This window comes from Cyprinodon variegatus, unplaced genomic scaffold (genome assembly GCF_000732505.1).
Source record: "Cyprinodon variegatus isolate N-32 unplaced genomic scaffold, C_variegatus-1.0 Scaffold139, whole genome shotgun sequence".
NCBI lineage: Eukaryota > Metazoa > Chordata > Actinopteri > Cyprinodontiformes > Cyprinodontidae > Cyprinodon > Cyprinodon variegatus.
The window spans coordinates 478,111-494,052 of NW_015150592.1; the positions used below are offsets into that span (position 1 = coordinate 478,111).

The 15,942-nt window shown below is 37.6% G+C and overlaps 1 protein-coding gene across 1 annotated transcript in view; it reads right to left on the reverse strand.

Annotated features, from left to right (window-relative positions):
• Positions 1-15,942, reverse strand: part of LOC107085986 (protein piccolo-like) — a 70,623-nt gene that overhangs the window by 11,015 nt on the left and 43,666 nt on the right. Inside the window, 13 exon segments of the mRNA XM_015376694.1 lie at positions 487-514; positions 548-744; positions 1,289-1,535; positions 1,625-1,696; positions 3,284-3,377; positions 4,317-4,343; positions 5,933-6,063; positions 6,210-6,260; positions 7,797-7,981; positions 8,178-8,242; positions 8,371-8,479; positions 13,022-13,147; positions 15,219-15,297. Of these exon segments, the coding sequence (XP_015232180.1) occupies positions 487-514; positions 548-744; positions 1,289-1,535; positions 1,625-1,696; positions 3,284-3,377; positions 4,317-4,343; positions 5,933-6,063; positions 6,210-6,260; positions 7,797-7,981; positions 8,178-8,242; positions 8,371-8,479; positions 13,022-13,147; positions 15,219-15,297 (1,411 nt within the window).

Consider the following 15,942-nt stretch of genomic DNA (forward strand, 5'->3'; position numbering starts at 1 on the left):
TATAATTAATATGGACATTTCCTCAATAAATTGTTGGTTTTATCATTTGCGAAACATGGGTAAAGGGTAGAGTAAATATAGGGTATGGGTGATTTTGTTTTATTGCTTTCGGAAAATATCACATAATATATAAAAAAAGAAAAAACATCCAATTAGTTGGTTAAAAACAAAACAAAAATAGTTTCAAATATAATAAAAAGGTTCTGTAACTCTTTGGGTTTATCAAAAGGGGGTGAAACGTATCAGAGGAGATGCTCCAGTGTATAAAGTAGGTAGGGTGCTTATTCTGACCAAATGTGTGTACATATACAGTATATATATAGGATTACACACTGGAAAAAAATCGAAGAAGACCTGAATTTCTAAAAGCTGAGATTGAGATTAAGAGTAAGGAGAAATGAAAAAGGAAAAAGGAGAAATGAAAAGGGAAAAAAGATGAGTGTTAGGAGGCCATGCTGCGTGGGCTCTATTTGCGTCTTGGTTTACTTGGTGGGAGGCGCTGTGGTGGCTGCTGCTGTGACTGTTGTTGGGCTTCGCCCCGTGCTACAGCAGCAGATCCGCTGCTTCCAGTGTTGTTGTCCTGATGGTGCTGCTTTGCAGCACTTTTGCTGGAGCGTGAAGCGCCATGAGAGCGAGAGTGCTGGCTGTGTCCATGGCTGGGGCTTTGGCTCTGGCCCCCGGATGAGGAAGGCTTCGATGTGCCAGGACTACTGTGGGATTTCTCGATTGTGGGCACCTGTGTGTCTAAAACAATCAGATTCACCAAATTACCAAAAAAAAACTGTTCTTTACTTGACTGAACTGAAGAGGCTGTGACCTTCTCTATAGCACCTGTGCTGAGCCTATGGAGCATTCTCAATAAATTTAATGTTATTTTATTATTATTTTTTGTTAAAGTAGGGAGGCATTCAAAGCCTTCCACAGCCATGTTGTCCTCTGTAGCAGAGGAAAGACAGACGGAAGCTAAGGTTAAGCCTCCAAGCTGGATGATGTTATGGCAACCAATAAAGCAGACCATGACAAAACAGAAAAAGCGTGAAGCTGAAGCTACAAGTGGGGGAATAATGGGCAGCAAAGGATACTGGTACTACAAACAGATAAAAAGAACACAGTTTGACACCGTGGGAGATAGAGACATAGCAAAAAGAGAGAGAAGAGAGGAAAAAGAATCACAAGGAAAAGGAATACCCAATACAGAGTGGAGGGGGCAGGAATAGCAGGGAAGTAGCTGGGTACAGAGAGTAGTTTGGGAATGACATACAGGTAAGGAATTTCACCATGTTCCTACCCTTGGCTGGATCTGGGAAGATCCCATGGCTTCGGCTCTTGGTGACAGATGATTTGGGGGAATCCTGACCATCATGTGCAGAGCCAGTGATTTTAGGGGACGAATGCTGCGAGGAGGGTTTAGAGGAACCATGACGGCCCTGGCCTGAGTGGGAACGTCTGTGGTGGTCTCCTTCGCTTTGCTCTTTAAGTGGAAGCCATCGAGGAATGTTGTCCAACTGGGCTGTGTTTGACAGATCTATAAGGACCTGGAAGCAACCAAACCGTGTTAGCAGCTAAACAAGATTTAAGTTAACATTTTAACAAAAAAGACATTTTAAAAAAAGGGTAACTTTACCTCCCCTAAGAAATCATTAGAAGAGCCCTTATCATAGTCCCAAACGCTTACTTCCAGAGTCTTCTTTCTCAGCTGGAAGACATATAGTTTAAAATATCAAATGCATGCTTACTGCATGCATTGCTGCATGCATCAGCAATAAAGTTAGAGAAAATCAGAAATGTTTAACCTGTTAAGATCTAATTTCTTTGCTTAAACCTCATATGCAAAATGCTTCCAGTTTTAAAATGTGAGGGAAGTTCTTAAAAAGAAAAAAAAAAAGATTGAAGAAACTTTAAAGTGCTAATGTATTGGAACCATTGTGAAAACAGTTTTAATGTTTTTAACAAAACAAACCAGAATGCCCAATAGCTAAAAGAGTTGATTTGATTGATACACAAGTCATTTAATCAAGACCTAGGGGCACTTATCATCCAGAAATCTATAAATAAATGTCCATAATGTATTGAGTGTGTAACACAGGCATCCCCACAGACGATCCTCGAGCACAGCTGATTTTAATCAAAAGCTCATTAACAGGCTTTTGCTCAATTGTAATCATCATAAACAGCTGTTTTAAAGCAGGGGAACCTCTAAAACAGGGGTAACCAATTAAAAATCAGCGGGGGCCGAATAAAGAAAATCATCAACTAATAAAGGTTCAGAGACATTTTTAATAATAGTCTTTTACTTTAAACAGAATTTAACACTGAAATAAAATGACGTTTTTATGCATCCATGCTGTACATTGAATTTCTAAATACAAAATAAACAAAATAAAAAAAAATTTGGATGGATTTTTCCATTTTAAAATCCAAAGTGTTTTTTGAAGTAGAGAACAACAATCGTTCAGTTTGGTATATAGACAATTTCCTGAATCACATATTTAAAAAAAAAAACACCTGAACTGAATGTTGTTGTTTTTTTCTTTTTTATGGTTAATGAGAGAAGTGGGCTTTATGCTGCCCTGCAAGGCTTTAAACCTGGGTTTGAATGGAGACAAAGCCATTCTCAAGAATATATCAACGTGCTCATTTTGAGCCTGGATCCATATTTATTTTTATTATGTTCATGGTGGAGAATCCTACTTTACAGCAGTAGATTGAGCCAAACATACTCAAAATGCGCAGGGTCATCTTTGAGCACACCATTTCAATTTTCTGCCACTAATGCACCCCTCCTCTTCCAGCAGTCCACACTTTCTCTGCTTTCTTTTTTTCATTGTCTTCTTCTTTCCCATCGCCCGGTTTCCCACGGGTTTGCCTGTGATGTCTAAAAGTGGCTCGCAGCAGTGACCCAAACTAACACAGCTCATTGGCTAATTTGTATCATGTGTAGCCTGGTCCGGACGCTCAGGAGGGCTTTACCATATTAACAGGAGAAGCGGCGCAAGGGAAGTTAGACACTGTCGTCAGTCAACATGCGTTTATAAATGTTTTAAATCAGGTTGGGTCTGGTTTAGCCAGCAGGTGGGTCCGGATCCACACTGCGGTCAACTAATCCGTGACCTCTGTTCTAAAACCTGCAAGACAGCGGCCCTTGAGGACCGACTTTAGGGATGCCTGGTGTAACGGTATAAAATACTAATTTTTTTATAGCAGTGATCTGCCAGGATTGAACCATGACACATCGCTTGACCCAAGCCTAAAAAAATTGCAAAAGACTAAGGATGTTGAATACCTGCTCCAGATGGATGTTTTTATAGATGACTGTCTGGTTCCACTCAGGATTGAGGCTCTTGCCTGCATGTTTGGTTTTTCTCTTGTTTTCAGCACTGTAGGAAGACATCACAAAATATACATGTTGTTATGACTCAGGATAACTTACAGTTAGGCGAACCAGCACACTGGCTCAGGGGAAAGTTGTTGGGTTAAAGAGGGACACTATGTGATACTAGAAGGAAGGTAATGAAAGAGATGAAAAGTGTTTTTGATGGTTTAATAATGTTAAGACCTACGTGCATGGAAGGAAAGGACTGATGTCAGGGTGTGCTGCAAAAAAGTCCATTTTGTGGTTCAAGTCATTTGGTCTCAAATATTTGAAGCTTTACTGCATTTAGGAAAATGTCAGCAAAACTTATTGGGGTTATTTAGAAATTAGCAAAGCCTGGAAGTTTTCAAAATAGGTTAAAAATATGACTTTAAAACAAATATCAAACATAAAGAAGAAAACAGTAACTAAATAAATGACTGATCACATGGATGTTTTTTGCAGAGCAAAGGGTTTGATTTAGGATTGTTGGGTATGAGATTTTAGTTAGTTTGGAAAAGACAAGAACAATCCACTCTATGCAAAGTCACAGGTGTATAGCTGGGTGCAGTAGGTGCGGTATGACACTAGAGAGACTAATGGGGATTTATAGAGGGAATTTAAATGCTATACGAGGATAAACTGAAGGAGTTGGGGCTGATTGTTAGGGAAGTTCAAATTTCAATGGTCAACAAGGACAACAAAACGTCTATCAGGAGAGAATATAAGTATTTTGAGCTATTTGGTAAGATGAACTAAGTTAAGGATGGGAATTTATTTTCATCACCAAAACTTAAGGATATTAGTAATGTTAATATAACAAAACAATAATGAAAAAAAAAAAAAAAACATCAGAATGAAAGGAGTTACTAGAACACTGAGCTAATCAACCTACTAGGCCAGCTGCCAAACTGACAAGCAGTTTGTTTTACGAATACACAACTAGAGTGGGCAAGTCACATACCTGGCATTCTGGACAACCATGACCTGACTGAGGGGTCCAGCATGCATTAAATGTAGAAAACAACATACAGAAACAATAGTCAGAGGGAGGGAGGACGATCAGAGTGTCTCAGTGGACTGTGAGGGCTTCAGGGAATGGGGGTTCATAAAAGATCTGGCTTTACTTTGTGATTCGTGATAAAGCAAAGACTTGTGAGAGGTGGACTTAAGCACCTGTGGGCAATACTGAAAACTTTTCACTGATTTGAAAATGAAAAATAAGCAGTTATTCTTTGCTGAGCCCTTAGAGTTGAATCTCTTATCAAAGGGTAAATGTGCAAAATCATTGTTTAGATTTAGTTATGGAAGGTTTCAAGTTGCAGCTATTTTTTTTAAACCTGTTTGAGGAATTAAAAAACAAAAAATCGAGCCCAAAACACAGCATACAGGATAGAAAAAGTGACCCAGAACCTGCTAGTAAGCTGCAGACCTCCACATGTATTTTGCCCATGTTATTATTATAATTTTTTAAAGAAATTCAGATATTTTGGACTGTTGTAGATCAGCAACTGAAAGAAAACATGTCTATTATGAACAAATTAAAATAAATGTTTTCTTATTTTACCTCTTGCTGTGCCTCAAGTGATTGTTCTCAACAACCTCACTTTGGTTGTCAGGAGATCTGTGATGAAACTGCAAAGTCTGAGTGGGGATTGCAGTCGGTGCCATTAGCTGTGAAAGTTCATGTATAGCCCGAAAGCACATACATGAGAATGTGCACAAGGGTTTATGTCCTCAAACCCTCTCTCAGTATAACAGTAGTTGAAACCTGTCCTGACAATTTTAAAGTCTTTCCACTACCTTCCCCTACAATTACACAGCAGTTTCTGCATCTTCACACATTAAAAGCTAAAGATCTTAAAGAGTCTTGGCCAAAATGCCAAGAGCTGCACATTATTACCATCATCATACATTTTCAATGGATTCTAAAGAGTTTTTTCTCAGAGATAAGAGAAGGTAAAAGACTAAATTGCATTACATTGCTATCACAGTGAGAGGGCAGCCCTGGACTTACTGAGGGTGTGTGGATCATATTGCAGGCAAATATGAGCACTATTGAGTTAGTCTGCATTTATACCTGCAGCGTGACATCTATCAACAGCTTGAACACATGTAAATTTTTAGCCTCACGGTATTTACATAGTCTTAATGGTGTTTAGCATTGATTGGAAGCTGATCAATGTAAAAAGGGAATTGAAGGGAACCTGTTTACCATAAAATCTGATGGACTCAATGTTTCACAGTGACGTGGAGTTGATATCAAAGAAAGAGCATGTGCTGCACATCCAAAGATGTAATGGTAAGCCAAAATCAATTTTAAATCGATTTCAAAATGAATGAAAATTATGCTTTGTTTCAAACAAAGTAGCTGTCTGAGCAGCACAGACAAGAAAATATCAGCCAGCCTAAAACGTTATTTAACTCCTGCTCTGAATCGGAATAAAAAGCAGGGTCTTTTAAATCACCACATTCGACATCCTTTTTGTCGTTCTAATATTTATACCATCAGTGTCCTCAGATGTTCTTCCTCGCTGAAGCAGTTATGGTGTGCTTGATGTTTCCACCCCCCTGACTCACCCTCTCCCTGGTAGCAGATACACTTTTACAAATGGATCCGAGTAGCCGTTGTTATCCCGCGGTGCGAGGTTTCTGGCTTGCAGGACATGAACTATCAAGTTGCCCAGCTGCTTATCATAGTGAATCTGAAGCTGTAAAAACAAATAAGCAGTTAAAACAAAAGTTGATATCCCATAAATAGTCTCAGTTACATTTATGTTTCCTGAGTTTAAATTCTTTCAGAAACACTTTTTGTGGGAGAAATATTTAATCAATAAAAGTGTTTTATTTCACAGACCTGTATCTCTCCAGAGATGGGATGAGAGTGCGCTTTGGATCCCTCTGTAGTCTATAAAGAAAGACAACAGGACACTAAGAATGTGCTGCATTAGTCTGTGTAGGTTGGGAGTTCAATGGTGGGTGGGCCTATGGTACATCATGTACAGTTCCGTGATGTGTTTATTGCACAGCTTGAGGCACAACTGGTATATCATTTCATGTTAGGATCTAATTTCACATTTATGTCTGTTTACTTTACTCTTTTCTTGACATTATGCAAACACTGTACAGGATCTTTCAATCATGCAAACATGTCTTCCTCTTGGACATTTTCCATATGTTGTCACATTATAACCACAAGCCTAATATCCTTTAGGATATTCTTGCGGCACACCACAATATGGCAGTTTTAGAAATAAAATGTAAAGATTCAGTATGCTTTTGTTTTCAGTCTCCTTTGCTTTAAGATATGTTTATTCAGCAACAAAATACCTGCAGGTTCTTATTTCTAATCAGACAATTTAATCTTTGCAAAAATCCAGCTGCTCTGTGAAGATCTCAGCAGTTTCTTAAAAGGATTATAGAAAAAAAGCATCATGGACACCTAAAAATTAACCAGACAGCTCTGAAGTTATAAAGCAGTTTAATTGTGAATATTGTATAAAGCAGGGGTCCTCAATGTTTTCCAAGCCAAGGACCCCAAACTGATGGCAAGATGGAGCGAGGACCCCCTAATTATATATATTGTATGAAATTGTGTTACCGTATATCGAACTGGTCCTATACTTACTCTATTGCAGATTAAGTAATGTTACTAAAGTAATTTCACCCTGGAATTATTAAAGTATTTCCGATTCTGATTCCTGGTTGATGGAACAGGTGTTGTGAATGAAACGGTGCCCAGCTTGAAAGAGCTCCTGTGTGTCGCTGAATGTGTGCATTGATGACTAAAAGAAATCTTCTGACCCCATTTATCTGTTTACTACAGTATGTTGAATTCATGTGAATGTGGATTTAAAGACATTTCAATTAGTGGAAAAAATTGCAGGCAGAATATAAAAAAAGTCTAATCAAGCAAAACTTTCGTGACCCCGATGCAGTACCTCCATGGACCCCCTAGGGGTTGCGGACCCCCTGCTGAAGACCTCCAGTATAAAGCATTATACAAAGCTCCCCCATTTATACAGAAAGAGGGTGGCAGCATCAAACTGTGAGGATAATATTTTTCCACACAGACAGGAAAGCTATTCAGAGCTGATTGAAAGGTAATGGAATATAGTGAATATTTAAAAAAAGTAATAGCCAACAGACTTGGATACAGACTGAACTTCAAGGAGATCAAATAGCCTAAACATGCAGCCAGAGCTTCAGCAAAATGGTTGAGACTAGTACGCTGGTAGAGATTCTTAGTGATATAGTTATAGTCATTCCAAAAAGTGTTAAAAAGGTCTTATTGTTTGGATTGAGATTAGTATCCGTTTTATCAGCCAAGATTGTTTGTCCAAAAAAGAAACTTGACTAATGTCTCGAGCGCTCATAGACTTACTGTTTCTGTATATTAACCGGATTTAATGTATTTCTCTAAAATCCCTTCAAATTAACTTGCCTTGCTGGTGTGGCGTTTCTTGCTGACAGAAGGGGATCCAGGCTGACCGGGGCTAGATGTCGCTGAGGTTGGCGCTGCCAGGCTGGAAGAGGATGCAGACATGGGACCCTGCTGCTGTGACACTTTCTGCAGCTCGGCTGCTAGCTGTTTGGGATCTACGCCTGGAGACCTGGGAGGTTTTTCCCCTTCAAAGACAGCCACACAGAGAAAATAATATAAATAGACAAACCAAACATAACATCAAATACTGACCATCGATCTGGCCCTTTGTAATTCTGAATGACAACCAATAAAAGAGGCTACAACTATATAACTTAGTCAGGGAGACTATAGAGAGGTGGAAAACACAAAAAGAGGAAATAAGAAATCACTATGCATCACCTTTGCTGTGCTCCTGTAAATCAAGGTGCTGGGATTCCTCAGACTCAGACAGCATATTAAGATCACTAAAAAAAAGAAAGAAAAAAAAGGTATGTATCTTTCTTGAACAAGAAGAGAAATATGGTTTGAACAACTGTAAAAAGAGGATATAAAAACATCCCCAGTCAGTGAAAAGAGAGAAAGTTCTACTTACAGTCTAACACACACTTCTGCCTCATTACATAGCTGTCCAACCAATCCTTGAACTTCCTCGTACGTTTTCCCTGTCAGAGAAACACCGTTCCACTCCAAGACTTGCATTCCTATGAATTATTAGGACATGGAGACACCATCCAAAATACTTTGTTTACTTTTTCTATTTCTACATGGGGAAAATTAAGACATTTCACTTCAAACCACAACTTAAAAAAACAAAGAATGTTTTCTTTATGGAGAAAAGTCAATTGCAGAGTTTTTTTTTTCTTATTTAGGATCTCTGACAGTGATTTTGTAAAATATAATCATTAAAGGTGTAAAGGAGATATAATAGAAGCAGTCTTAACACATTGCTTTGTGCAATGACAGAGGCAGCAATCCAATCAGCACCACAAAGTCACAGCAATCTCCAACCCTGCACACTTACATGGACATGACTTACAGGGATTGAAGCAGCTCATCAAGAGGGCCTTGGGTTTGCGCCGATACTCACGTGCTGCATGAGTGTGATTGACAGGGTGGCTACACTGTAGTCTCAAATGATCACTTCTTAAAGATTTCACATTTTATCATCAGTTTAGCTAAAGAAAAACATGAGACACAACTAACTGCTTTCATCATTTATATTTTGTTTCTTTTAGTGATCTAGTAACTACCATTTGCAGTAGTGCCTGGTACAGCAATGCCTGGGCAGCATTATGCAATGTCACATTTTATTTTTCACCATTTTACTTTTTTTCTAGCATTTCTAGCAAAATAAATCCTAGTAATTTAAAGTTTTTTAGTTGATGTTTTCAAAAAGGTTTTAAGTGTAGATATTTATAGATGTGAAGGATGTGTTCTACAGCAGATCTGGGGAAGCATTTGATACAAGACACTGTTGTTGATTAATGATCTTCTAAAAAGGATGTTCTCTGTTGTTTATAATGTTATTCCTTTTATGAAAAATTCTTCTTCATAAAAGAAGAGAGCTGGCCTGCTGTATCAGCTCGATGAGCTTCTTTAGATGGCTTCACAGCTGCGCCTCCAATTGGGTTTGTTGACCAGGTGAACACTGAGGTATTTACTCTCCTCCACAACCTCCTCTTCTCCTCCCATGATGGTAGTAGGGTATGGTGTTTTCCTGTCTCTTCTACAATCTATAATCGTCTCTCTTGTTTAGTCACTTTCAGGATCAGGTGTTTTAATTCCAAACAATGCCAAAAAACGTTTTACCAATCTACGTCTTATAACCCGAAAACTCAACATTAATTTGTTTAGATTACTGAAAATGTAAGTTCCATACCACTTACAGTAGGGAACTAAAATAAAAAGGGATGCAAAGGGAAAGTCTTTCCAAATAGAGCTTAAAATGTATTGTCAGCTTTGAACTTAGTGTCAGTCTTTCTTTAGGTTGCAGAAATGCAAAAATTAAGTAAAGTTCATAGAAACATATAAAAACAATCTTTTATTTTATAATAAAGGACATTCAAAATGGACCTTAAAGCCAAAACTGATGTTTGAACTAATCCAGCAAATGGTGAAACCAGCAGAAAAAGTCTGGAATGTTTAAAATCACTTTATTGTCGTCTTCTGATTTAATAATTTGATTGCATTTTACTAGAGCCTTATTGATCTATCTGAATAATAGTAATACATAAAAACATTAAAAACAGAAGCTTCATTTAACAGAGCATGGATTAAACACAATGCACAGGTCTAAACCAGGCTGCAGTACTTCTCTTACTGCCCACATCTTACTGGTGTGGCACCTTTAAAATGACTCAGGCCAGTTTGACCAGTACAAAGAATCATAACGTAACTATGGGTGAGAGTGAAAGGGAGGTGGTTTAAATGTTTTACTGCCATTTGAAATCAATAACACCTGGTCAAATTTATTCCAGTTTAATAGAGAGAACGGCTTTACATCAGTCAGCGTGTGTCAGTAAGAGGTCAATGGAGGTGAAATCACAGGTCATATATCAGTGTATTAAAGTGGGAAAGTAGTGGTGACTATAAACAGTAATCTGTGATATCTCCAGTAAAATGAAACTGTAGTATTACTGGCACCATGTTCACCATAGTAACTTCAACGATATTTCTTTAACACCTTAGAACATATTTATAGGAATGTTTATCTTTTAAATATGTGACCACAATACATTGCAAAAAAAAAATAAAAAATCTATGTACTGTAAGAATTTTTCTTGAACAGTTGGTGCTGACAGCTTATTGATTGCCCCTTAAAATGTATGTAAAAATACTTAAATTTTAATTAACTTTTTATTGTTGTGGTATTTCTTACACACAGAATGTCAGGGGGCTCCTTAGAGCCTCCTTCCAAAGTTTGACGGACCTCAAATTTACATTTCATAAACAATTAATCTCTTCTTCCAATTGCCCAACACTGCAAAGCCAGCTGTCACCATATAACCGGAGCAGAGGAAAAAAAATAATAACCAAGCCCAAACTTAACAAATCAGAATATAATGCTGATACAATGTTAGGACTTTCTTAAGCAAGCCAAACTTTTTATTGACACGAGTCAGTATAAAACTTGAATGAGGACCCTAGGTTTCAAATAGACTTTAAAGGGGTCATAGAATGCAAAACTGAGTTTACATTGTGAATAATGATATTTCACTGGGTGAAATGGACGTGGAAGTTCAAACCCCATCGACACCTCCTTTCTCTGCAAATCTCACAACACTAAACTTCCACCATAAAATGGGCAAATCCAAACAAAGCCCAGAGTTTACGTAAACTCGGGGATGGTGCCTTATTTGGTTCTGGCTTGTACTTTTGTCACACCCCGAAATTTACATACTGTACAGACCAACCCACTGGTTCATGGCCCAAGACCATGAATAGAGGTAGATGTAAGACACCAGTTAAGCTGTTTAGCCTACAGTTGGGTTTACTTCTACAAGAATTACAACACAGGCAGGTTCACTATTAAAAATGAGCTAGAACCACGGGTGTAAATGCAATGTTCCAGGCAGTTATCTGGGGTTCCCGGACCAGCCCCGGAGCTGTTGGCTCGGTTCGAATGCCTGGTGTGTTTCGTCTATGTGCTTCACTGTAGTCGACCAAGTCGACCCACTGTAGTGGACCAGACAATTTTGAATTTTCCCCGGACATCTTTGGGGTATGAAAAGTAGGACATTTCCAAGAAAAAGAGGACGTCTGGTCACCCTACCATATAAACAATTTAATGTTTTAACGAGTGAGTGCTTGTGTCGTTGCTCAGCAGCTTCTATCATTGTAAACCAACCAATCAGCGCACAGCTCATCTAAATATTCATGAGCATACCATAAAAGGAAGAAAACCTGTTGTTTCACTATTGGGCCTTTAACCAGGCTTGCATTAGGACTCATAGGACAGCAAATATGCCATTTTCAGCCCAACCAATGTTACACACCCTATACCCAAATACCAAATACCCTATATAATATTTCTATGACCCCTTTAAAAGATTACACTACTTCTGAAAAAAAATAATGAATCTCTGTTACTTTTTAAGGCTGGACTTATGTTTTAAAGCCGATGAGATCCGATGAAGGTTGAAGGAAAAAAAAATCAACTTTTAAATTTGCTATAGTAGTATAGTTTGATATCATTTAGGACCTATGGAATAAATAGACCGCATCACTTTAACAGGATGCACACCAGGTAAAATTGAGCAAAGCTGAATTTAGACATGCTACCTATAACGGTGATAAAGAATATGTGGTCCATAGTGATATTAGATATTAGAAAGGAAGGACTAAATTAAAAACATTATAAAAAAAACAAAAACACAACATCATTTCATATAAACCTTCTGCATTACTTCAAATGCAGAAGGTTTGAATAGTTTGATAGGTTATATTAAATTTTTCTCTGGTTGTTACAAACCAGTTACAGAGAACGAATTTAGCAGGCATCTTGGGATATTGACTTATTGTCTTTGTTTAGTATGGTGGAGGACCAGTGATGCCTTCAGCATGTCTCACTTTCAATACCCGTACAAAACTTTGTAGAGCCGTGAAACCTTAACTAAACCTCAAACTGAAAATGAATTTTCATTGGGTCTTTGAGTTGGAAAATGATTCTTCCGCAAATGAGGGATGTATTTACTTATTCCTTCAACATATTTTCACTGGCACCGTTAGTGAGAAAATTACTGGGTTTGACTGAGACACTCTGAGACACGAGCCATAACTCAGGGCTCGTCTTGACCGAGCACGGCAAAACTTAGGAGACATCCGGCGTTCTAAAGCAGGGATAAGGCGTATCTCGGGGTTGCTTTGCCTGATTTGTACTGGCAGACTGTCATCTCTACCAGAGGGGAGATATCTAGTCAGCTGCAACCCCCTTTCGTATGATTGTATTTTTATCTGAAGCTGTAAATCTTTTTGCTTATAAACCACAACACTGTCAAACATATTTACTGTATCATTAAAAAAAATCTTTTTGAAGAGTTTGCTTCGTTCACGTTTAGATAAAGGAATAGTTTAGATAGGACACTAAGTCTCTTCGAAAAAATCTATGTTTAAAACAAGGTAAGTACTTTTAATTTTACATTCTGCCTTTATTGTGAATTTGCTGAACCACTTTTGGATTTGACTTTATGTAGCCTGTTGTTTAATACTGCGCTAAAAGAAAATAAATACAGCAGGTGACTGACCTTCAAGAATTTTTCCTGTTTGTTCTGCAGCTCCACCAGGTAGGACTTTGGCAACATAGGCACCAATGTCTCCCTTCCCACCTGGAACTTCCTTCCCTCCAACCACACGGATACCCAAACCATTTCCTGTTTAGCATTAAAAAGAAAGACCATCATTACAAATATTTTATTTGGTGTTTTCAGTGTGCTTACAATGCAATCTATAGCATGAAAATTTATTGTAGGATTTTCCTAAGGTTAAAAAAGAATCAAAAGTATCACACTGTATTGGATTTACTACCTAAAGGACATAACGTTTTTGGCAAGTTCTAGCAATAAAGAAAACTACTACAAAAATATATATATCATTATGTTCACTGTATATCTGGACTAAAATTTCCAAATACTGTAAAACAATGCATTATTATCCAGCTACATGTGGGTTAAAACTGTGTTTTTCATCAGAAAAAGAAAACACCCAAAGAGAAACATGGTAGGGGCAACATTATGCTGTGGGATTATTTTTCTTTAGAGAGCTGGTAGATGAGAGTAAAAACTGTTCTGAATATTAGTCAAGTCTGCCACAAAAGCTTTAGGTTTTGAAAAGATAATTGTTGGTATTAAAATGTACATCCAAATGAAAAACGTATAATAGTGTAACGGGAGTGCAGATAAACTATTTAAGGAAATTTGCCTTCTGTTGTATACAAACCATATAGTTCTAATTCATGCTTAAATTGAACCATGGGGATACAGTATTTTATTGCTATATAACAGAACTTTACACTGATGGATAAAATAGATAACATTCTCCAAGAAGAAGCTCAATAGTTACAACTGATTGCATTTAAGGTGCTAAGTTTGTCACACAGAGTACAGTGAAACATTTGCTAATACAGTACATCCAAATTAACACTAGGTTGAGCAGGACATGTAGGTGTGCAATTGAGGACCTTTCTGACAATGTAATATTTTAAAATTGAGAGGAATTTATTTCAGACAATTAACAAATAAAAATTATAATAGATAAATCAATTTCAGAAATTATTTAAAAAAATAACCATGTGCCACACAAAAAAGGGATTGGTTACAGGTTAAACGTTAAATTAAATTACATTTTCAGTTCCGAATAGATGTAATTCATTTAATGTAAATAGAAGCTAGTAAAATAAACAAAATATTGCACTTAATAAACTTGGCAGTAAATGTAGTCTGAGATCTGATATTGACTATTGATTAATGATTATTATCTTCTAACAAGAAAACATTAGTTCTTACAAAACCTTCGTGAAGTTTTAAATCATCATGTTCTGTTAATGTCAATAGCATGCTTTAAGAATATTACTTTTTTTTTGACATGGAAAAGCATTATAACTTGTAAACTGTAACTCAATGCAGCTCTGTTTGTCTTCACTACGGTGGTTCCTGTAATATATTATTTACCAGAAAGAAAGAAAAATGATGGCTATGTTTGAGAGAACTGAACAGTGTATACTAAATGTTGAAGAGCAAATTGAAAAGAAGGGAGCTTAGGATAAAACAAAATGTCCTGCTCCCATTTGCTAGAGCTGTTGACCATTATATTCCAAAGTAAAAGTGAGAACTTCAGTCCTTTATAGAACCTTCTTCACTCTATTGGTTACATAACTGTACATTCCCCGGCTGATTTCTTTATTTGTGAAACTGTTCTTTATATAAACAAGCATAATCAGTCATCCCTTATCCCATGAAAAAAACTTTACTACAGAACCTTAATAATTTCCTATTCCCATCAACTTTATATAGTAGCTGAAGAGAGAAGAAAAAAATCATAACAAGTAAAATGTTAACAAGAATCCTTTCCTGTTTGGGTTTTTATTTCTGTAAGATCACGAACAGTGTGGGAGGCTATTTTTAAGCAAGGCGATAACTAATAGCCATACATGTCTGCCACCTTTGAGCCTAAAGGAGCTTTGTGAAGGGATGTGATTGGTTCCTTTACTAGAGTTTTAAATAAATAGTATTGAGTTAAATAAAGTACATCTATCAGTCCAGCTTGTAACTTTAGGAATTTTCTGGGGCCTATATCTCCTTTGAAAATACCATTTATACTTTACTGTTATGAAGAATACGGCATATCCAAAACAACAGTGATTGATCTAAGCGATGGGGCAAAATTAAATATAATATCTGTGTGGCATGGATATAATTAGACGGCAATATTTTTTGTTTACTTTACCTGTGACACTGCGGTCTTTGAGATCCCTCTGCAGTTTGACCCTGAGGTGAGGGAATGGATAGTATGGCCCTTTTCCCTGCTGTACATACAGAAGGAAAAGATGGAACAGATCTTTTGCACTCTTAAGACATGTAAGTTATCTCTTTTATTGAACAAACGTGGCAGAATTCGGCACTCACTCTCTGGCTCAATCCCAAACCGGTCCCTAACCACTAACCCTTCGCTATCAAAGTTCACTCCTTGATTGAAGATTGGGGGGTATAAACAAGAATGGGACAGCTTCTTTCTTCCAACAGAAAATGAAAGCAGTTGTTGCTATAGTAACACAGTGACACTCAGTGTGTAGCTGTAGCTCTGTAGCGCAGATTAACATAATATAAAACATTTGCCTATTTCTTAAAACAAATGTACTTGGTAAAATAAATCTATTTCAAAGGGCACCTTCCCTTTTGGAATTAATTATGTTTTTTTTCGCAAACTAACTGGACATTTTCAAAACCAGCGGAAAATACATTTGGCGGAACGTGTTTCCTCCGCCACCAGGCCGCTGTTACAACCACTCCTGAATTCCAGCCAGCCTGCAAATGATGCAGACTTGCTATTTAAGGGCAGAATGTTCCACTGGACCTTTTCACTAAGTGGTGGGTTAGTGTTTAAGCACAGTTTGGGATTGGCTGGTCAACCAACCAACCCCACCACCGCCGCCCCCCCCCCCCCCCCCCCC